This window comes from Trematomus bernacchii, unplaced genomic scaffold (assembly GCF_902827165.1).
Source record: "Trematomus bernacchii unplaced genomic scaffold, fTreBer1.1, whole genome shotgun sequence".
Lineage (NCBI taxonomy): Eukaryota > Metazoa > Chordata > Actinopteri > Perciformes > Nototheniidae > Trematomus > Trematomus bernacchii.
Window position 1 is genome coordinate 17,569,414 of NW_022987593.1, and position 24,037 is coordinate 17,593,450.

The 24,037-nt window shown below is 40.0% G+C and overlaps 2 protein-coding genes across 10 annotated transcripts in view; one reads left to right on the forward strand and one right to left on the reverse strand.

Moving 5' to 3' along the window:
• LOC117482066 (CREB3 regulatory factor-like) overlaps positions 1 to 4,739 on the forward strand; it is a 54,116-nt gene extending 49,377 nt beyond the window's left edge. For all 9 annotated transcript variants that reach the window (XM_034130056.1, XM_034130058.1, XM_034130055.1 and 6 more), the window contains 2 exons: positions 1,794 to 1,922; positions 2,673 to 4,739. In XM_034130056.1, the coding sequence (XP_033985947.1) occupies positions 1,794 to 1,922; positions 2,673 to 2,785 (242 nt within the window). In that variant the 3' untranslated portion in view covers positions 2,786 to 4,739. The remainder of the gene's footprint in view (positions 1 to 1,793; positions 1,923 to 2,672) is intronic.
• A 10,564-nt stretch (positions 4,740 to 15,303) lies between these two features.
• The window catches only part of LOC117482058 (ectonucleoside triphosphate diphosphohydrolase 7-like), a 33,667-nt gene continuing 24,933 nt past the window's right edge, over positions 15,304 to 24,037 (reverse strand). The window contains exons 11-14 of the mRNA XM_034130043.1: positions 22,999 to 23,118; positions 21,218 to 21,303; positions 17,986 to 18,147; positions 15,304 to 17,254 (exon numbers count right to left, since the gene is read on the reverse strand). Coding sequence (XP_033985934.1) covers positions 17,038 to 17,254; positions 17,986 to 18,147; positions 21,218 to 21,303; positions 22,999 to 23,118 — 585 coding nt within the window. The 3' untranslated portion in view covers positions 15,304 to 17,037. The remainder of the gene's footprint in view (positions 17,255 to 17,985; positions 18,148 to 21,217; positions 21,304 to 22,998; positions 23,119 to 24,037) is intronic.

Here is a 24,037-nt window from a genome sequence, read left to right on the forward strand (position 1 = left end):
TTTAAAGAGTCCTCTCCTGCTGATGTTCAGGTGTATATCAGTATGTAGTGTCTCTACTTTAAAGAGTCCTCTCCTGCTGATGTTCAGGTGTATATCAGTATGTAGTGTCTCTACTTTAAAGAGTCCTCTCCTGCTGATGTTCAAGTGTATATCAGTATGTAGTGTCTCTACTTTAAAGAGTCCTCTCCTGCTGATGTTCAGGTGTATATCAGTATGTAGTGTCTCTACTTTAAAGAGTCCTCTCCTGCTTATGTTCAGGTGTATATCAGTATGTAGTGTCTCTACTTTAAAGAGTCCTCTCCTGCTGATGTTCAGGTGTATATCAGTATGTAGTGTCTCTACTTTAAAGAGTCCTCTCCTGCTGATGTTCAGGTGTATATCAGTATGTAGTGTCTCTACTTTAAAGAGTCCTCTCCTGCTGATGTTCAGGTGTATATCAGTATGTAGTGTCTCTACTTTAAAGAGTCCTCTCCTGCTGATGTTCAGGTGTATATCAGTATGTAGTGTCTCTACTTTAAAGAGTCCTCTCCTGCTGATGTTCAGGTGTATATCAGTATGTAGTGTCTCTACTTTAAAGAGTCCTCTCCTGCTGATGTTCAGGTGTATATCAGTATGTATTGTCTCTACATGTCTCCATGCTTTAATGTTCAAAAAGCTCTTTATTGTTCTCATACTGTCTGTGCTGCAGCACCTCTTTTCACCCTCTGTCTGAAACCAGCGCCCACTCTGCTCTGATTGGTTAGCTGGCCAGCTCTGTTGTGATTGGTCAACCGCTTAGAAATGTCCCGCCCCTTAGCCTATCACGTACCATGTGTTGGAGCACTAGCCAATACAATGTTTCATAGTGATGAACACAGGGAACACAGGGATTTTAGCCTTTGCAGACCATTTACATGCACTAACCTATATGACACACTACAGGAAAGGAAAAACCCCAAAAAGCAGAATAGGGCCCCTTTAAAATCAAATGTTTTACAACAACAATGCCACCCTGAAAATGTGTCCCTATCACTGATTTCCTATAAATGTCAAATACCAAAAGTTAGCATTCAATGAATCAGATTCTCAATTCTTTTTTTCAGCAAATTAAAAGATATAGATAATAACAGGGATGTACTGTATGTCCCTGTATGTCCCTGTATGTCCCTGTATGTCCCTTTATGACCCTGTATGTCCCTGTATGTCCATGTATGTCCCTGTATGTCCCTTTATGACCCTGTATGTCCCTGTATGTCCCTTTATGACCCTGTATGTCCCTTTATGACCCTGTATGTCCCTGTATGTCCATGTATGTCCCTGTATGTCCCTGTATGTCCCTGTATGTCCCTGTATGTCCCTGTATGTCCCTGTATGTCCCTGTATGTCCATGTATGTCCCTGTATGTCCCTGTATGTCCCTGTATGTCACTTTAGCACTACTTTATTTCTATGTCCTCCTGCAGTACATTTCATTTCTTTGTATGCCTTAAGCTTATTATATATTGCATTGTTAGAGGAGCCTGGGACTTTCATTGCCAAACTGTATTATGCACATGACAATAGAGCCTTTGAATCTTTTGAATGTTGGGATGAACGTGACTTCATCAAAAGAATGTACTTGTATGTTATTAGTTATATATTAGAACAACACCAGAGGGATGTATTAGAAAAGATCAGACATGCAAAAGGATGTTGAACACAGAATACCCATTAACTAATGCAATGGACGTCAAACTAAAGCCATCTTCTATCCTGTGAGCGTCTGATTTAAGGTTTTGAGATGAAAATAATAATGTATTTTTGTTCTGTGTGCAGAGAGCCTGCTGGGAGCGCTGCTGAGGATCAAAGAGGTGATCCGGCTGCGGGTGGAGAGCAGCGAGGAAGAGGAGGAAGACGAGCGAGGGATGACCCAGCGGCTGGAAGACATCCTGCGAGAGTCCAGCGGTGAGAAACACATAGAAAACTAAAAGAAACGCAAACGTGTTGTCCTGTTGTGTGATACATCAACAATCCTCAAAATCTTTGATGAAGCTCAACACCCATTGATGTACACACAATGGTGTAACCCTAACCCTATTTTATTCAACATAAAACATACCGAGCTTAAAAAAGGTCTAGGTTGTTAACTTAAAGTGGACCTATCATGCTATATTTGAATAATATAGTGTAGGACCATACCTATATAAGGCATATTTATATATATATTTTTTTTCAAAATACCAAACAGATCATGCATTTTAGCCATGCCTCATTTCGCTCAATTTGACAATTTCTAGCTCTGTTTGTGTAAGGGCTGATTCAGTGAGAACAGCACCACCTAGAGGCCTGGCATATGTACTACAGCGTCTCCAGCGCTTTCGAACGGCAATGGCCGTGGCTGTCTCCTCCTGATTGGTGGAGTTGGCCCAATAGCCGTAGCGCCACCGTCCTGACGTCAGGACAGTGTTCAAATCTGGATCAGTTTTTATCAGATCCGTTGCAGCCCCTTTTTTAGAGATTTGGGTATGGAGGAAAATAGAGAGGGTTGTGTTTTCTGACACTTGGTGAGTTCCCTGGAACACCGGGGACACATATTCATGTAGAAAAGACGTACACAAGTGCATTTTGCATGATAGGTCCCCTTTAAGTTAATATGACGATTTCTTGTCTCAAATCACATTCTTCCCCTCCTCCTCCTCTTCTTCACTCCTGCAGGTCCTTTAGTTGCCGGGCGGACCAAAGACTTTGTGCAGAGGATTTTGGCGGCTAGTGCGAGCAGCCAAATCCAGAAAGAGTCTCCGCGGGGGGGCGAGGAGGTGGAGGGCTAAAGTCACCTAAACATCCACTTCCTCCTCCATCTTGCCACTTCTTCCCCTTCCTGCACCAACCAACCAAGCAGTGAGACCTGAGGAGCTACTCTTCTTCCTCTTTCGCTGTAAAGGGAGGAAGAGGCGGAGGAAAAACACCAACATGGTGTCCATTTCCAACATCACCATCAGGCCAGATCTGCTGCTGCTGCTGCTGCTGCTGCTGACGTCTCTGTATTCTGTCTGTGAGTGTGTGTGTGAGTGAGAATGTGTGTGTGTGTGTGTGGACATGTATATACATCCAGTATGAGCGTCCCTCTCGCCCTCTGTGTGCTGTATTTGTTTCCCAGTGTGCCTATGAATAGACATTGCACTGTTTTCGTAGATTGGTCTTAGTTTTTACTCGGCAGGGGGGCCGGTAGTGAGGCGAGGGCGAAGGGGTGCATCTGAGGATAGAGGAAGTGCAAAAAAAGAATAAGGAAGTGGGAGGAGCACAAGCCTGTGAGACAAAGAAGCGGGTGTGTGTGTGCTTTTTTAGTTTTTCGTTGGCCCTATAGAAGCACTTCATACCATTGGGGTTGCATCAGAGAAGTGAGAAGTGACCGAGTCCTGTAAGGCAGCAGCTGTTAATGGAAACTACCGGCTGTTTGTTGTGGAAAAAAAAAAGTCCCCGCAGCTTTAATCCCTAAACTTAACTCCCCTTCGAAATGAAAGTTAAAGAGCAAACTGCACCTTAATCCAAGCTGACCAAAGATATACTGCTGAAACCACTCGACACCAAACCATCAACACATCCTCCTGTTCTGCAAAGTGAATACAGTGTTGACCCGCGTCCTTTAAAGCAGTGATTTTCCACCAGTGTGCCGTGGGAAACTGTCCAATTTCACTTCATCTGTCCCAAAACATATGATGTAGTTGCTGCAAATGAAATCCAACAGTGTCATGGTCCTAAGATTCACTGAAGAGACGTTTACTTTAATTACATGTGTTATTTTAACACACGTCACATGAGGTAAGCAATGATATTAAGTTGAACCTCATATGTTTGACTTGATATTAGCTAATACATATGTGAAATCTATTGACGCAATACATTTCATTAAAGTCAACGTTTCAGCTTAAACAGCATCTCACAAAACACCTGTAGCTTTAAGACAACAACACGGATGATTTAATGCTAACTGAGAAACAGGTCACTTTAATAAAACACAGAGAGAAATCTCTCAAAGCTACTGAGGAGATGAACTCTCCACCAAATTGAGAGACTTGCCACTAAAATATCATTATACAGTATATATGCTTTATAAGGCTTACATGTGTCATTCTTTGTTTTTTTATTAATGGCTTTATTCACGGCTCAGAAAAGGTTGAAAAACTCTGCTTTAAAGGATGACGTAACATTTGAATTCCCTTCTCCTCGAATGCACTACGGCCTGAGAGTGTGGTGTGACAGACAGGAAATGACTGACACTTTATTATTTCGCCTTTTACTAATCTGCACTGGCTTTAACCCTCAAAGGGAAGTGTCCTGAATGTTCCTGAATGTCCCCCCGAGCCCTCTCCTCGACCCCTGCCCTGATTATGTAGCGCACATTCCTGAATTGCAATGACGAAGAGAGAAAAAACACTTGTAGATCTAGAAAGCAAATAATTAGTTTTTTTATCATTATGTTGTTGTTATTCGACCCCCCGTAGCGGGCGTCAGTCTGTTGAACTCTGCCTTTCTTCTGTGGTCTTTTCTGAAGCTGTAGACCAACCTGTCCACGGTCTCTAAATGTTGTTGGACGTAAAACTAAGGTAAAGGACCCTTTGAATTGCACTGTGGTAAGAGCAACTAAGCACCTTTTTTTAAAAGAGGGCTTTGAAAAAGACTCTGTAGTCGGCACCTTTTTGTCTAAAGACAGATATTGATTGAGAGGCTTTGTTTCGGTGCTACTGTACGATGTAAAAAATAAAAAAAGCAATGCAAACCTGAGCGAGGCAGAAACTGCTGACTGGGTTTTGGCCTGCGAGCGTCCTGTAATAGGCAGTGTGTTTGCATAATGACGCCTTTCTGAAGTGCCTGGAGCTTAGGGACCTGTGTTATTATGCCTGATCTTAAACCCTATTACAAGGTGAAGAGTAACCCATGACTACTGCTCTCAGCCTGGCCTCACTTGACTCGGAGAGAAAGAAAAAAGCGATCCTATATTCAACCAAAATATTTCCCCTGCAGATTAAATCCTATACTTTGAACTGGCACCGGTTTCTGTGAACTTCCACTCTGGGAACTATATGTCAAGGGACGGCTGTTTGTTTTTCAACCTTGACGAGTTTCTATCTGGGCTTCGTTCCAAAGCTCTGCAACGCGTCGGTCCTCCTATGGAAAACTCCACTTCCTGTCAGAGGAACTTTCAACCCTTCACCTCCCCGTGGTCTGAAAAGCTGTGGACACAACAGTTCAAAGCGGATTGTTTCTGCAGCTCTTTCTGTTTTGTTTTCTTGGAAAATGTCGCTCATGAGCGCAGTAATGTCAACAGAGTGGTGACTGATGCCAGAGACTGATAGTGAGACGCAGCAGCACGAGGCTCTGATAAAGAGGACGGTAGGATTGTTTGGTGTGGGGTTATATGAGGTACTCAGCTGAGGACCGAGGCAACGGCAAAAAAATGTTTTTTAGCCGAATAAAAGGACGTCCTTTTTTTACTACTGCAGTGACACAACTTCCAATAGATTTAAACAGACTTATGGACTGTCTAACTTTTAATGTATACACAGTTTATGTGTGTAAAGTTTTGACTAGTTTCATTCTAATAAATAAACAAATCAAAACATAAAATGACTTAACATGACCATGTTATCAAAGAAGTACAGGTTTTATGAATGGAGTCTGGTGGCATTGAAAAGAGCATAGATGGATTTATAACTGCTTGTCGTTCCCTGGACGAAAAAGCTGTCTTATGGCAAAATCAAGCAGTGAACATTTTCAAAAAAGAGCCTACACTTAAACTCATATTGGTTTTTTAGTTTCTAAAATGTGTTGCCGCTGCCTTTGTTCACAATACGTTGATTCACTTCCAAACTGGGACCTACTGTAGGTGATACACTGACTCTAGACGAGTACTTTATACAACCCCACTTAGAATCCAAACCCTCCCTTTAAACGTCACCACATGAACGTGGTCGGGTTTACTTTACAAGTTTGAGAAAAAACTCAACAACAAACAAAGAGAGGAAACGGCAGAAAACAACCGAACATATCGGTGAAGACTCAAATGCTCCCATCTGTCACTTCAGAGGAGGACGGGGTCTCTGGGTTTCGGAGCGATTCCACTTTGAATGCATAAGTTCGTGCTGATGTTTTCCCTCCTCCAAAGTGGTGTTACGTAACACAAACACCATCTGCTGTGTGCATGCATCTATATGCCAAAAACTGTTGAATTTCAGCAACAGATCCAAACAAGACAAGACGCCGGATTAAACGCGACTAGTGAAGCACGTGTGAGGGCTTTGGCTCACACTGTAGCATTACTTTTTCAATACACACTTTTGTATCCCTTTAACTGTAAAGCTTTAATGGGTGCGTTGCCAGTTTTTGGCAAAGCCACGTCTCCGCTCACATTCCTGACTCACTTTCCCAGAAAAGTCTCTGTTTGTGTACCTGGAAACGGATTTAGCGAGGGGAACGACCCAAAGATGTCTCTGTGGTCTTTAGGCTCATTACTGAACCCAGGAAGTGCTGGTGGGTTAAACTCAGCCAAGTCTGACCTAATTCAGACAATGACTCTGCACAAACTGGATAATCTTATCAGAGTCACTTCCTCCTCGGATAACAGAGAGACCTAAACAGCCCTGAAGCTTTTCACTCTGATGTTTTCCAAGGAAGTGAAAGGGAGAGTTTGTGTGTCCTCATAATGAAAGTTGGATTCATCCCAGCTGCTGGCAGACAGGAGGTTTGGCTCAACTTCTGTTTAAGTGAAGCTGCTAAAGAAGAGATCTGTGTTTTAAAACCATTAACTCAAGTCTGGTAGCATTTGGCTGTTATCCATCTTCTCTCAGTCACTTCTGAGGATTACTATTCAGTATTTCGCAAGGACGTGCTTTCTTTTATAGGTGGCTGTAGTGCTGAAACAAATCAATGCAACTCGAAAATCTACCGAGTCCTTTGTTCTGAGGCTCCTTTCTGTAGAGATCAGTAAGAGCTGTCTTCACACTTAGAGGTTTCAAATACTGTTTGAATGATTCAAAATCTACTCTGCCTCTGTGAGGATATCAAATTCCAAGGTTAGGAAAACAGTCCTGCCTGCAGATAAGCGGCTAATTGAGATCATATTGAGCTTATATTAGAATTTGCTGCACTCTTTAGAAATGGACATATGTGGGTGCTTAACCAACACAGGCTCTTCGAAACCCCTTCAATTCAGAATCATCAAATCAATAATATTCAATGTTAGTTACATCTAAATTTGCCTGAAAAAGGTATTACCCTTGAATGTGCCCGAGTTAGACGTGGAGAGGGAAGCTTTAGTATCGGTAACCACATTATAAACGGCAACTGTGGGTTCAGTTTGCTTGTAAAACACCAAAAATGTCAACAAAGAAGACTTGATTTAAATAGTAAACGTGTTATTGAAGTACAAAATGCTTGAGGACATCTGATCCGTGACGTGACAGAAGGTGAAGCAGCCAAATCTGCTAGACAACAAAACATTTGGATTAGGATTAATTACTTCAATCATTTTTAAGCTTATATTTGAATTTGCTGCATTTTATATCCGTATAAATTGAACATATTTAGGTGCTAAACCAACAGAGGCTCTTTGAAACCCTTCCATTGGACTCTGAGGACTTATGATGGGCATTTTCACCATAAAAAATAACCAACGAATCAATACAATTCACTCTAAATTGCACCTTAATTTGCCTGAAAACAGCTTCCCACCTTGAAAAGATTCATTACCAGTGCTAGTAAACTTGTCTTAAAGGTCACCTATTATGCAAAATCCTCTTCTTCATGTCTCTTCTACATCAACATGTGTCCCCTCTTCTTCATGTCTCTTCTACATCAACATGTGTCCCCTCTTCTTCATCAACATGTGTCCCCTCTTCTTCATGTCTCTTCTACATCAACATGTGTCCCCTCTTCTTCCTGTCTCTTCTACATCAACATGTGTCCCCTCTTCTTCATGTCTCTTCTACATCAACATGTGTCCCCTCTTCTTCATGTCTCCTCTACATCAACATGTGTCCCCTCTTCTTCATGTCTCTTCTACATCAACATGTGTCCCCTCTTCTTCATGTCTCCTCTACATCAACATGTGTCCCCTCTTCTTCATGTCTCTTCTACATCAACATGTGTCCCCTCTTCTTCATGTCTCCTCTACATCAACATGTGTCCCCTCTTCTTCATGTCTCTTCTACATCAACATGTGTCCCCTCTTCTTCATGTCTCTTCTACATCAACATGTGTCCCCTCTTCTTCATGTCTCTTCTTCATCAACATGTGTCCCCTCTGTGTAAAGAGACTCTGAAAGTTTCAGGAACAAAGATTCTCTCTCTTTTTGTCCTGATCCATTTTTATAAAAACCTGTCTGAAAATGAGCTGATCAGATTATGGACACTTTATGATGTCATAACGATTTGTTGGCTTGTGTAACCATTAGCCAATCAGCCACCAAGGTAACCCCCCCCCCACCTTATCACCTGAATCTCCTCCTAGAGCACCATTGAGTTCTTTGTAACCAAATCTCTCTCAGAGGGGCGTGGGGAGGGGCTCCTTATTTTCATCTGAAGTAACAGACAGAGAATCAGCACTTTGGAAACAGGGCTGAAACAGAGGGGATTATGGGATGCTGCAATGATCTGTTTGGTGTTTCAGCCAATCAGAGACAGGTTCTGTATATATCTGAGACCTGTAATATATTGATGAAGAACAGTATAATAGGGGACCTTTAAAATATCCAGAGTCTAAAGCAGCGTGTTAAACACTAAGTTGTAAGACGAGGACAGGGAGACACTGTTGTCCTCTCTCCTTTTTCACCTGAATAGACCCATCAGTAACCAACACTGGTGGGACACTGCTGACCTCCAGGTGACCCCCCCCCTTCTCGATAATGGCGCTCACATTGTCTGACACATTGTGGAGCGTCTCCGGTTTCAAAGAGGCCGGGCAAAACGGCACTTAGCCTCCGAATAGTTTATCAGAAACCTCTTGGGTCGCGTTCACACCAGCCTCGCTTAGTCCGGGTGAATCCAACCCTGGTGCGCACCGAAAGAAAGGAAGCGTAATATTTTATGTCTTTAAAATCTTTAGCGAAAGAGTGAAGCAGAATGAAGTGTTGAACAGTGTCGTGCAAAGTCAAAATGCTCCATCAATAATACATAAAAGTCAGGTACATGCAGCAAAATATAACATTTTAACAGGTTAATAACCACAAGGAGGTAAAAGGTATGATAATACAAATACAATAAATAATGATTTCTCTCAAGACACAAGACAACTGAGTCTAATAGCGGCATAAAAATATGCTGCCGATGCTCCAAAGCTACGGTAGAAATTGCCGGGATTTGCGTTAATTAACCCCCTTAATGTCTGACCAATGGTTGAACAGCATTTCCGAGCACATGACTTGTGTTTAAAGTTTATAGTCCGTTTGAGTTTTGCCCGTGTGAACGCAAACCGAACCTTCTGACAAATAAAACAATTGAACAAACTGTCGTCTGGTGCGCTCCAAGGAAGCGACTTTTAGGTGTGAATGCGACCTAAATCTCCACCTCCCTCTGACAGCTGTAGAGGAGGAAGAGGAGGAAGAGGAAGAGTATGTTTCTTGATGCTAGCGTCCTCTTTGTCGCTGATGAGGAAAACCTCCATCTGGGAGAGAAGTTGGATTTGGAAAGGTTCAGTGTTCGAGCTTCTGGTCCTCGTTGAGTATCAGTGAAGCTTCAGTGTGCGCCTCTCATGTCTCATCACTACCTTTTTAAGGTCAAGCTTTAAGCATCTGTTTCTAGGAAATATGAACACCTCTGGCAGTCTTTTGAAAACCCAGAAGGTATTTTAATGTTTCTGCAATTAGCTTTTTAATCGAGTGGTGCAGTGATGATGTATTTAGCATTTTAAGGGCTCCCTCGACAAAAAGCAGTTGAATTTTCCCATTTGATTTTGGAATATTGCTGAAAATAAGCTCTTTGGCAAACAAACGTTTATCATTTCTGAAGTAAAAAGCTAATGTCGTGCTATAAAGAAACTACAGCACGGTCACATGACTTAACCGCTAAGCTAAAGGCGGCTAACGTTGGGCTATAAAGAAACTACAGCCCGGTCACATGACTTCACGTCACCACCGCTAAGCTAAAGGCGGCTAATGTTGGGCTCTAAAGGAACTACAGCACGGTCACATGACTTCACCACCGCTAAGCTAAAGGTGGCTAATGTTGGGCTATGAAGGATGGTTAAATGCTAACTCATCTCCGGTTTAAGGACTCATTCCTGCACCACTCTTTTTGACCATTTCAACCCATCACATACTCCATTTTCTGCCTAAGATCCAATTATTGCTGTGGACATTTTTCACTATTTAATGACATGTTATAGACCAGATGATTGGCCGAACAATGGGCACATGAATGTCCATTTGATGCTACAGTCAGATATGCTAAACTAGCTTAGCTTAGCATAAATACTGGAAACGGAGGGAAACAGCTAGCATAGCTCTGTCCGAGTTTCACAAAATCCAAACACCAGCACCTTTAAAACTCATTATTGCATCTCATTGAATAATTTAATCTTCAGACACACAATGCATCTCCATTTGAATGTAGCGGTGTGTGCTACATGGTGCTAGCATCCTCTGAGTGGAAAACAGGCTTCTGCTTTTTTTAAATATCAGCCATAGATTTGAATCACAGATGCTTCAGTATCTCAAAAGTAATGATGAAACATGAGAGGGAATAACACCTCATTGATTAAACCAAAACCGAGTCAGTGGTTTTCAGAGTAAAAGCCCCGATGTCTGAATGAAACGATACTCTGGTATTAAACGCAGACTTCCTGTGGAGAGCATAACGAGGGAATAATCACATCCTGCTGGGTCTTTAGTGAGGAAAGAGACTAGCAAACATTCCACATTAACATGTCATATAATGTACAGCAAACCTTTAGCCCTTTTCTGTCCGTCTCTCCGTAACCACAGTTAAACTACGGACTGTTAACACATCTTTATGTACAACTCCTTCGTCAGTAAGTAACCTTTCAAAAGAAAAAAGTAGAAAAATACAAAAAAAATACAAGAAGTGCCGTACAAATAGAAGCCTAATATTTTCTGTTTTGGTTTTGTGTGAGTGTACTGTACACCTGTATAATGTATATTTTAATATTTATATGCAGCTGTTGTATTAAAAGTATATTTTTAAAATAAACTGTGCCGTGTTTCTTTATTTTACAAGTTCACTAATAATTATTAATATTTTATTGTTTTATTTTCATTATTTGTATTCCTATTATTCTATAATTACTGATTTTATTATAATTGTTATATTCAGGGTTCATACACTTTTTCACCAATGATTTTCAATGACTTTTCCATGACCTTTACCTCATTTTCCATGACCAAAAATATTACTCTTTCTCAGCGGTACCACTGAAACATTTGTATTTTAACATGGAACCGGAAAATAAGGTCTGCATATGAAACATGTTGTGCCTATCTAAATCAAATCAAATAGGCTTACTAGCTTCTACAGGCTAAAGCAACTAAAATCTCTCACCAGCAAAATACCTCGTCAGTTAAATGCCATTTTACGTTTCATTACTATACGATACAGTATTTATTATCATTATAGTATTACTATTTCGATTAGATAAAATATAAATTATATTTGATGCAAATGTAGTTAAATTTCCATGACTTTTCCAAAACTTTGGGAAAAATATTGTTTTCCATAACTTTTCCAGGGCCTGGAATTTGCATTTTGAATTTCCATGACTTTTCCAGGCTTTTAATGACTGTAAGAACCCTGTATATTATTTTTACAATAATCGTTATTTTAATGATTTCATTATTATCACTATAATTATTATTGTATTTTTATTATAATAATTAATTTTAAGATTATTTTTAATTATCTTGATTATTATTTCATTATGATCCTTTTTCAAATTATTATTATTATTATTATTATTATTAAACAAAAAAACCGCCTTAAGAAACCATTTTAGAACATGTTGACTTGCGCTTCGAGATTTGTCTTGGCAGATGAGAAGTGCTATATAAATTAAATGTATTTATTTATTTAAAAGCTGTTTTTTCTGGTGATAATTGTGATGCAGCGTTACCAATTAAAGGTGTTGCTTTTTTATCACCAATTGCAGGATTTGCATGTATATTTTGGGATCATTAGTGCATGAATGCTGCACAGCGCCACCCTCAGGCCACACAGAGGCACTGCAGCAGCCAGAAGCCTTTTAAATAACTTCTTCCTGAAGAATTTGAAGCAGGAAGAAGGAGGGTTTCGGGTTAATGCTTATTTTAGAAGCTGGAAATAATTCACCTCAAGATTGTTTTTATGGGAGAAGTACTCAGATCGTGTACTTGAGTAAAAGTAGAAGTACTCAGATCTTGTACTTGAGTAAAAGTACAAGTACTCAGATCGTGTACTTGAGTAAAAGTAGAAGTACTCAGATCTTGTACTTGAGTAAAAGTAGCAGTACTCGAAGTAGAAGTACCTGAGTATAGGAATACTCTGTAACAAGTAAAAGTACTGCATTCAAAATGTTCCTCAAGTAAAAGTATTAGTACTTAGTTACTTTCCTCTGCCCTCAACTAAATCCATCTTAGAGCGTCAGATCAGCCCTGAAACAAAATGTAAAATGTGTTTTCACTTCCCTTTAATGGTATTATAATATGTGGATAGTTATTCCAGGTTAATACATTTACTCAAGTACTAGTACATTTCTCAGGTACTTCACTTGTGTATTTCCATTTGACCCACATTATCAATCACATTTGGAAGCTGATATTTTACTTTTTACTTCTCTACATCACCTCTAGTTCCTTTGATTTAAATGATTTATACAAAATAAAACAATTCATATTTTGTTTCCATATAACAGAAGTCAATAAGATATGCAGATTTATATATAGATTGAAATTAGCCACTTTCTAGCTGCTTTGGAAATGTTTAAAAATGACAGATCTTTACACATTAATGCATTATACTATAATTATAATACAGGGGCGTAAATCAACTCAAAGACATGATTTTATTACAAAAAGGATTCTTTAATGGATTTATTTTATATTCACATATCTGTTAAAAGGTACCTTAAATCAAAACATCAAAGACAAGAGTCCCTTCAGTGAATACAAGTGAAACATTGCACAAAGCCCATCGATCAGATATTGGTCCCGAGTCAGGAGGGAAACATCGGAGCAGAAATCAGGAGGAAGTGAAACAGGAATCACTTTGTTACCGTTTACATTTCTGCTGTGAGATGTGTGCTACTCTGGATTCAGAAAGTCTTGTTACGGTAGAGAGGCGGAGAGGAAGGTCACAAACACATACTGACAGTTTGACAGACGTGTCACAACTCATCTGTGTCAGGACGAACAAAGAGAGTGTGTGTGGAGGACACATTCAGCACAAGAGGAATCATATTACACACATTTTAAAACAATGGGAATCATCATCATGTTGTTCGATGAGTCATGCCCCACTTTCAAATCAGAAAGCAATGAGAAATTCTGAATTCTTTGGACATAAAAAAAAAAATACCTCCCACTTTTTTTGCATCGTCATGGTCAGTCAAAAATAGTGGCTTCATTTTCACAGCTTTGAAACACATTAAGATGTAGAATAAGATTAAAATATCCCCCTTTTATTTAAGGGTAAGGCTTTATTCCTCATGAACGGCTCTATTTGAAAACCGTTTTTAGACATTTGACTCGTATTTTGATTTTATCCGCACTCTTTTCATCCATTTTGACGCTTTTTCGTGCATTCAAATCAGTTTAAACAGAGCCTCCGGGAGCCTTTGGTCAGCTGTCAGCGCCTTCATCCAAACACTGAGCAGATCTCTGGGCTTATTTCATCTAAAAAGCCTCTTGGCTGCGTCTCTCCTCTGATAAACATCGGAGGTCTCGACAGGAACAAAAGCGGCAGACGGTTATCAGAGACGCTGACATCATCGGACGAAAGGAAACCATCCCAGGAGGAGAAACTGTATCTCTGACGGCAGGAGAGGAAGCTGCTCTCAGGGTGATGTCACTGACGGTGGGGAAACATTTCAGATGCTAAGTAGTGGTTAAAAAAAAAAAAAGGGGATTTCAAACACTAAGAGAAAAAAAGCTTCGTCTCCTTTGCTTTTTATTTAGCGTGAACGAGGGAATGTCGTGTTTAAGTCTGTTAGGAAACGCTCAAAGGTCACATGTGGAAAGAGTAAGACAGATACAATCTAGACAAATCTGAAGCACCCGAGATTAAATAGCCTCAAACTAAGTTGTTGAATGTAAGATTTGTTCCTGTACGGTGGCCACTTTGGGACATTTCTGGCTCAGTTTTTCATGACATGTTACTTGTTAGACGCTTTTATCCAAAGCGACTTACATACTCAATACTGTGGACAATCCTCACAGGAGCAATTTGGGGTGAAGTGTCTCAGGGACACAACGACATGCTGACTGCAGTGGGGTTTGAACCTGATCCGAACACCAACACACTAACCCACTGCGCCACACGCCTCCACTCAGGCTCAGTTCTACACCGTCAGATGCGTCTCCTTCACCTTTAGCTAAAACAACATCAACATTTTAAGGTGGCGATAAAAACGTGTTTTTTTGCAATGAAAGTAGCAGTGGCGAGCCGTGAGCTTTATACCTAGGCCCTCTGACCCCCACCCCTTCCCTCGAAAAAAAGACGTTATTACGTCACAGCGTATACTTCAGCGGAATATCAAAACAACGGCCCATCAATGACAGCGACCCTCTACCACACAAAACAACACCTGTGAACCCAATTTGTGTTCTTTGACATTGAAAATGATATTGCATTGTGTTTGTTACTTTCATTGCAGTTGTATGTCTTAAGTGTAATTTGGCATGCTTTTATTTTGAAGGCGAGTTCACGCTGTTGACAGGAAGTTGTTGTTGCTATGGAAACAAGAACAGTTTCACAGCGGGCGGAACTCGTCATAAAGTCCGCGATAATAAAACCCACCCATTTAGAGGGAAGATATGATTGGTCAATTGTACTGTCATTTGACATTACTCTCTTGTTGAGTTACTATAGCGGGTCCTCTGTGAATCGCAGAGAGGCCCGCTATAGTAACTGACATTCAAACAGAGACTGAACAGGCAGATTCGAAGGATTTATTTATTTGGAAATGTTATTTTATTAAATCAAGTTTTTTTTCGGTAAAACTAATGAAAAATATAACAAAAATAATATTAAAAAAATATATATTTAAAAAAATATATTTTTTTTTAATGTTTTTAAATATTATTTTTTGGAATATCTTAGGCCCTCACAGAGGGCCTAGAGGGCCCTGACGGCTCGCCACTGGAAAGTAGTGAGCATCATCAGCTTCGTACGCTCTTTATTGGTCACGTCATCATGCATTCATTTGCATAAAGGTTAGCAGCTGTGTTTTTGCATTGAGGGAAATAAATAGCGTGTTGACAGGATACTCTGAGCAACATTGGAAATGAATCATTGTTTTGCTAAGTGTTACGCTAGTAGCAGACGTTGGAGAAAACAGAAAGAGGCCGGGTGGTTTTTGTGATAATGACGGCAACATGATACCACTTTGAAACGCTCCGTTAACATCAAATGAAACAAACCAAAGCTAACAGGGTTACTCAAGTACTGAGTAACTGTAATTAATACCAGTTATCATAACTAGGTAGGAATGTCTTGAAAAAGTTAACAAAATAAAACCTGATGTCTTTAAAAGGTAATTAAACCGAAATGTAAAGTTATATTGAATAAATTAGTGTTAGACTGACAATAAACCCTATTTTTAACCATCAAACGACCAACTCATGCACATTAACAGAAACACATCGACCGTGAGATCAAAGTACAGCGAGATTTGTCTAAGAGGTATCTGGTCCTGTACAGACATGATTAACTGACCTAGATGAAACATCCTGAGAGTCATCAGGATGAGCCACGCTGCCTGCAGGCGTTCAAAGACCTTCCTCCCATGTATACTTCTTTCATGGAAAGCTATAGAAACATTTGGCCCCTATAGAAACACTTCATTGCATTTCTTTCTCTCCTATGTGCCTGAAGACAGCTTCCTAAATGGACGTTGAACAGTCTTCCAGAAATATATAATCCTACCATCTTCTGCTGCTCAAGAGTCAGACATTTACCCACACATGGCTTCAGATCAGGGAGATATTGGTGGAGAACTTACGATACTCCCGTTGCTTCAAGTTGATTCTCTTCCTCTTCCGAAGAAACACAGAGAACATTATTCCAGTCGGTGATTGGCTCTTTGTTCAAAGCTGCAAGATTGAAGAACAAACTGTGGCGTTTGATTCCCAGCATCATTAAAGAGCCTTCTTCCACGCAAAAAAAAAAAAAATGGCGAAGTCACGCCGTCGGCTGGTGAGTAACTCCAGGTTCCTTTGTACTCACGTTCTGTACTCACAATGTCTTTTTATTTTACATTTAAGTGGGAAATCATATCATATTCTCCCCTAGAATGGATCGATTTAAATGGAGTTTGGTTCCCAGGCTCATTGTCCTTGTCCATGTAAAAACAAATCCACTCTAGCCTGGTGAGTAATCCCAGGTTCCTCTGTACTATTTTTACATTTAAGTGGGAAATCATATCATATTCTTCCCTAAAATTGATCAATTTAAGTGGAGTTTGATTCCCAGGGTCATTAAACATGTTCTTTTCAATGTGAAAACAGATCTGGCCCAGTCACACCGTCAGCTGGTGAGTAATTCCAGGTTCCTCTGTACTCATAATGTCTTTTTACATTTAGGGGGAAATCATATCATATTCTCCCCTAGAATGGATCGATTTAAGTGGAGTTGGTTCCCAGGCTCGTTTAAGTGTCCTTGTCCATGTAAAAACTAAAATCTGGACACTCAGCTGGTGAGTAATTCCAGGTTCCTACTATGTTTACATTTAGGGGGGAAATCATATCATATTCTCCCCTAAAATGGATCAATTTAGGTTTTGAGTTTGGTCATCCCAAGTGTCCCAGTCCCACAGCTGGGCAGTAATTCCAGGTCCCTCTGTTCTCACACTAATGAGTGTTCAGGTGTTGTACCCTCCCCTCTCAGGCCAGCAGCGCCTCCCCCTCCTCGGCCCACAGCAGCTTGAGGGTCTCGCTCTGCCGCTGCTCCCTCTGGTGGATCCTCCTCAGACGCAGGATGTACAGCAGGATGGCCAGCACCACCACCAGCACACACAGGGAGAACAGGTGGTGGTTGTAGAGGAAGGAGGAGCGCAGCCAGCTGGGGTGGTTCTGACGGAGGGTCTCCTGCTGGAGGTCCCTGGAGGAGGAGAAGGACCACAGAGAAACTACATGAACCACTTGTATTCATATGTTCTATAATGCACAAAAGCAATATGTTATTCTTCAATAAGATGCATGCCCACTGCTCCTAGCGCTAGGATGGGTACACAGCAGAGATAGCAAAGTACACACATCATTTACTCAAGTACAAGTACAGATACTCGGGTTTAAAAAATACTGTTGAATACAAATGTACAGGAACAAAATATAAAGCAGGATATTATATATACATTAAGTGTGTCAGGAATGGAATATTACATTGAATATAAATGTAAAATGTTCAGTGTGAGTTTAAGTCCATTTATCCAAGAGAAGCTATGGAGCAGAGGAGGTGTGTGTGTGTGTGTGTGTGTGTGTGTGTGTGTGTGTGTGTGTGTGTGTGTCCTAGTATTACTATATTTGTGGGGACCTAAATCTGTTTACACAGTCACGTGTGGGGACTCTCCTCCCTTATGGGGACAAAATGGAGGTCCCCATAAGGGGAATCATTAATTTTAGGGTGAATACTTGGTTAGGGTTAGGCATGTGTTGGTTAAGGTTAGGATAAGTCTCCAGGAAATGCTTGTAAGTCAATGTAATGTCCCCTGAAGTGATGTATACATGGTGTGTGTGTGTGTGTGTGTGTGTGTGTGTGTGTGTGTGTGTGTGTGTGTGTGTGTGTGTGTGTGTGTGTGTGTGTGTGTGTGTGTGTGTGTGTGTGTGTGTTACCTGAGGGGCAGGAAGCGTGTTTTGAACAGAATGGCTCCCAGAGTCCACTGCACCTCCTTATCATAAACCAGCTGAGCCGTCCTCAGGCTCCGGTAGTCGGGGGGGAATCTGAAGCCGGAGTGCAGCACCTCGAACATCCAGGCCGACTTAAAGCACTGATACCTGGGAAACAGCAGCAGGGGGAGAGGGGGGGGGGGGGGGGGTCATAATATTAATAATAATAATAATCTTTATTTGTATAGCACCTTTCATACAGCAAGTGCAGTTCAAGGTGCTTCACATAGACGTTTCACAGAAAATTGATATCACACAGAATACAGTTACCAGTAAAAGACATAAAAACAAACTAAAAATAGCATAGAGTAAACATATATAAATACATTTAGGTTAAAAGGTACAACGATGAAATTGTGCATTAAAAGGAGGATAGTGAAAATTCAACACCCAATCAGATGGCAGGTTAAAATGCAGCAGAGAGCAGAGGCCTGTACTACGAAGCCGGATTTTCGCTTAGCGAGGTAACTTCAGGGAAAACTCTGGGTTTCCGGTCCTACGACGCTGGTTCTCTTTTTAGCAGGCTAGATCTCCATGGTAACTTATGCTGAGCGGCTAACCTGCTCCGGAGCAGGTTAGGTGGCAGGCTAAGAGATCAACTCAGTGAAAGCACTGCCTGCTGACCAGAGTAACATTACGTACAGTCTGCGGCACTGTGAGTGCAGACGTCGATGTGTCCCATTATCATTCATATCATATCACATCATAATGTATCATATATTTCCTTATCTGAGTCAGCTGAGCCGTATCTGGCCGTGCAACACTCACAGTGTCACATACTGTATGCAGAAGTATTATTTTAAGCAACACATTAAGTTGACGAAACACTCGAGTCAAATGTAATTAAAGTCAGATCGTGTCTTGGACGGGGCAGTGATTTCATAAACCTGTTAATGTACGCATTCAAACACTTTCTCTGTTACCAGCTGTATTCACCTTGCAGGTGCAGCTATGTGGCTTTTATCCTGGATAAAGTGTTTAAGTCATGGATGTTTAAAGTTTAACTTCTTCATATTTGACTAATATTAAAGTTCACTTTTCATTCAGGAAGTATGACGCTGCGCTGTCAGTACACTTCTCCATGTTTGTGATTGGTCGAATGTTGCTAACCCCGCCCCTTTTATGTGAACGCGCACCTAACTAGATAGGACAAAGCTGGCTTGAGTGAACGAGTTGATAACCAGCGTCGTAGGACCGCTTAGCGAGAGTGCGTTTGTTTTGGATTAGGTAAACCGGGTAACTCAAACATATCCAGGGTCTGTTGAACCGGCTTTGTAGTACAGGCCTCTGAGGTACTTATATGATTCTGTTTTCTTCAAGTTTGTATCTTCTTGGTCGAATGCACTTATTGTAATGTAGTACTTTATCCTGGTTACTTCAGATGGATAGTTTAAATGTCATTGTTCTCACAGTGCAGCTTCTCATTATTGAAAAGTCACCATAAAAAAAAAATCACAAATTTGAAGCTGTAACGTGAAACTGTGCCTTAAAAAAACCACTAGAGATAGTTTGTGTTGTTTTGCACTGCACTACAATCCTGAAAAAACGTAGAAATACTAAGTCCAGAGCATGTTTCTGATGATTACTGTGAAGATGAGTTGGTTCCTTAAAACAGGGAAATGAAGAGCGAGAAATGATTCATGCAAATGGACTCTTTCTTGGTGCTAAATGTGAGCTTTAAACGTTGGTGTTAGTGAAGTCATTTACATGTCTGTTGTTAATTGGCAGAACAGTTGGCTTTCTCCAGATATTCACACTCAGCTGACGAGCTTCGTGTTAACTCTTTAAAAAAAAAAGCCCTGCACAAAACTTCTTTTAAGCCTGGTTTATATTTAGAAAGTGAAAAATATTACAAAATGTTTGACGCTTTACAAACCAATTTGAACAATTTCACAGCCATTGGCTCGCTAGTAGCTGTTTTTGCTGACAGGTAAACAAACCTTAAATCAAACCTATAAATAAAAACAACTATAAAACAATATTTAAGCCGCTTTCGCCTCTAGAGTTTAAAATATTTGCTCCTGTTTCCAGGTGTAAAGGTAGTTTGAATTGATGAGGTTGTGAATACATTACGTGCTTAACAGCTCAAAAACACCTGACTTGCTGTAATTATCAAAAAACTATGTGTGATGTGTTGAAAGTTGAAATGATAATGCGCATATTTTAACTGAATAAACTACGTGTTGTTTTGCACTGATTTAACATGACGAGAAACTGCATGCTGCCACACGCAGAAAGCTTTCACTGCATCACAACAACAGGTGTTGATCTGTGGAATAACTGAACTGATGAGCTGAAATATTGTTGTTTATTTAAATTAAAACTATTATTTAGAAAACATGAATGGTTATGAGCAGAACCTGCGAAGTGAGGCTTATTTCTTGTCATTGTAAAAGTTATTTCCTTTTGGTTGTTTTGTAACACTTTATATTAAGGTACACATATTTCAACTAGTTGTTAGTTAACATGCATATTAGCACTATTAGTATGTTGGCTCTTTATTAGTAATAATAAAACACTTATTAATGCCTTATTCTACAAGTACTAGGCCATTAGTTGAGAGTTTTAGCTCAATAACCCTCTAATTAGTGCTTATTTATTGCAAGTAAGGAAGGTGTTGTACATGAGTGGGTCTTAACATGCTCAATATGCAGTAGCAGTACCACAAGAATAGTAATTCCCCCATAATAACACCTAACAAATATGATCGAGACATGAAACTACAAGGGTTAATTGTGTCAAAATAACGAAACATTTGGTATTTCTAACTCAGAATATGTTCCCTATTTGAAAGTGAAGTAAACAAATAAGCTAGAACAAATATATATTTGTTTAAAACAATGAATCCAATACATCACGGATGCTGAAGACGATGACCTAATCATTTATTTTCAAGATAAATGTTCACTAGAGACCAGATCTTCTTTCTTGCCCCTGTTGAACATGACAGACTATTTGAGAACGCATTTATTAGTTTTTTTTGTACCTTGATCGTTTTTCTCTCTTTCTCTTTGACATAATTATGATTATAATTATTATTATTGTTGTTTGTTTTGTTTCTGACATGTTCAACAAATAGACTAATAAAACATTTTAATAAAATAAAACCCATATTTGACAGTAAATCAAATGAAAGCTGTGCATAATTTAAACGTTGTTGAAGAAGAGATGAACTCACTTGAGTCGGCTGATGTCGGCCTGCTGAGAGAAAAGCTTGTTGTCCAGACGCTGTTTCAGGGTCGACCACTTGGTGGCGCAGTAGTCCTGCAGAAACAACAACAACAAACTTTATATAAACAACAAATAATCATGCATTTGTTTTGATAGAGATATTACTCTTGAAAAAGTACCATAGCGAAGTGGTTATCAGCAGATCGCCCAACTTTAAACGCATGGATGGATATTAAAGTGGACATTTACATTACATTTCATTTAGCTGACGCTTTTATCCAAAGCGACTTACAGGGACATTCTCTCTGGAGTAACTAAGGACTAAGTGCCTTACTCAAGGGCGCACTAGTGGTGGTGTTCCTGGCGGGATTTGAACTCACAACCTTCCGATCTTCAGCCCACCTCACTATCCATTAGACCACCACTATCCCTGATTTACAAAATGGAGAGGATGTGTCTACCTGATTTGCACTGCGCAAGTTGGTCTGCCATATTGGACCGCTACGTACGGCAACCCAAACAGGACATTTGACAAAGCGGCGTTTCGCAAAGAAGAAAACCAAACCGACCGCATTAATCTGAACGAGAGAGATGAGTTATTGTTTTAGAGCATCATGAGGTATGGTATCACTGCCTGGTATGGTAACTTGACAGTGCAGTCAAAGTCACAGATCGCTCGCCTGGTACAGACTGCTATGAAAATGATGGGGGTTAAAAAACACCCATCTCTCCAAAACATATACGAGCAGTCGATTATCAGACAGGCAAAAAGAATGGTGTCTGATCCCACCCACATACTCCACCCAGAATTCCAGCTCCTACCTTCTGGTAGAAGATTCAGGGTTCCCAGGAGCAGGCTGAACCGCTATAAGCACTCATTCCTACCTATGTCCATTAAGCTTCTTAACATTCACATGAAATGATATGTAGTCAAATGTAATGAAATGTACTTTTTAAATGTTGGCCATGAGGGTTGTGCAATAGGTCGCCATTGTCAGTATGTACGTCTGTGTATTGTGTTTGTTCAAACGGTGTATGACTGATGATATGTGTATGTCTCTTAATGTCCACTATGTTTGTATATGTACATGTATGCACTGCAGGATGGAGTCCAGAACAAATTTCCTTACGGGGACAATAAAGTATATCGTATCGTATCGTAAATGGATTTAACTTCTGATTGACAGCCTTCACACTGGAACAATAATACACTGTAAATGTATGCAATCATTTATGGCATTCATAATTCATATCTAATTGTTAACTTAGAAATGTATTAGTCCGGAGAAACTTTTTCTGTTGAGATTCCTGGAAAAGGGAAATGACTTTTCATTAAAAAAAAGTTGATTCAAGAACAAAACTGTTATTAGATCAGTACGGACGTCAAATGTCCTGTTTGCCGTACATAGCTGTCCAACATGGCGGGCCAACTCGAGCTTGAGCAGTGCAAATCGGGCAGACGTGCAAATCGGGTAGTCACAGAGGATAACATCGTCTGTCAATCACAAACTGGAACTATTTGTGTCACGATGTAGAAAGTGGACTGATTTTGTAAAACCTCATCGGCCAGATTGTATTTGTACAAACGTATGATTTTACTGTGAAGTCCTGATCACTCCCTAATGCTCGTATTGTTTGTACTTTACTGTTTTTATTTTATCTTTGTGTTAAAAAAAAAAACACATTTCGGACAGACACACTTAAGATGTACAATTACTATGTCTTCAAAACCACTGTGTAATTTGTTTGCTGCCAAATGTCAATAAAAAATATATTACAAAAAAGTACCATAGCAGCTTTGGAGTACTTCCTGCTGTCGTACTGTCCTCCGAGCCGCAGAACGTCCTCCGTGCAGTAGAAGAACTCAGAGAAGCCGTAAAACTCACTGTTACTGAAGTTGATGGGAGCCTGAAACACAAAACATGGCATTAGAATCAAATCAGTTCAATAGGAATTCACAATAAAAGGACTCTCCTTACAAAACAGGACGTCAAATTAAACTGAAATCCTCATGACCTACAAATTGACTCGCCTCGTGCAAACATTTCAATAAACAGCTAACAACTATTTTAATCATCAATAAATACAATAGTAAAAGTGTTTTTCAGATAAACCGGTTAATTGTTAGGTTTAACAAGTCAGAAGGTGTTAATTATATGTATTCTAGTTTCTCAAATTGTAAGGTCATGTCTTTAACACTAGAACCGCCAACGGGTCAATTTTACCCGCAGCTGTTTCTTTGATTGTATGTAACTTTTTTCAATAAAATATTCAAGTCTTCCAGTCCGTGACTTTTCCTGAAAGTGTGTTATGTAGCACCCTCTGTTGTTAAAAATTGTCAATATGAAGTCAGATTGAGAAAATCGACAAAAAAAATGCCATTTATACTAGGGCTGCTCGATTATGGCAAAAATCATAATCACGATTATTTTTGTCAATAATTGAGACTAAAATTAAATAGATCAAATATGTTCTAGTGCACTGTCACAACCTAGCAAAGCTAAATAACAACGCCTTTTGTCTACTGCGGTTCCTTATAGATAGAGAAAGAGATTTTGAGAGAGAGAGAGAGATTTTGAGAGAGAGAGATTTTGAGAGAGAGAGATTTTGAGAGAGAGAGATTTTGAGAGAGAGAGAGAGAGATTTTGAGAGAGAGAGATTTTGAGAGAGAGAGAGATTTTGAGAGAGAGAGAGAGAGAGAGAGAGAGAGAGAGAGAGAGAGAGAGATGGATAGAGAGAGAGAGAGAGAGAGAGAGAGAGAGAGATAGATAGAGAGAGAGAGAGAGAGAGAGAGAGAGATGGATAGATAGAGAGATAGATAGAGAGA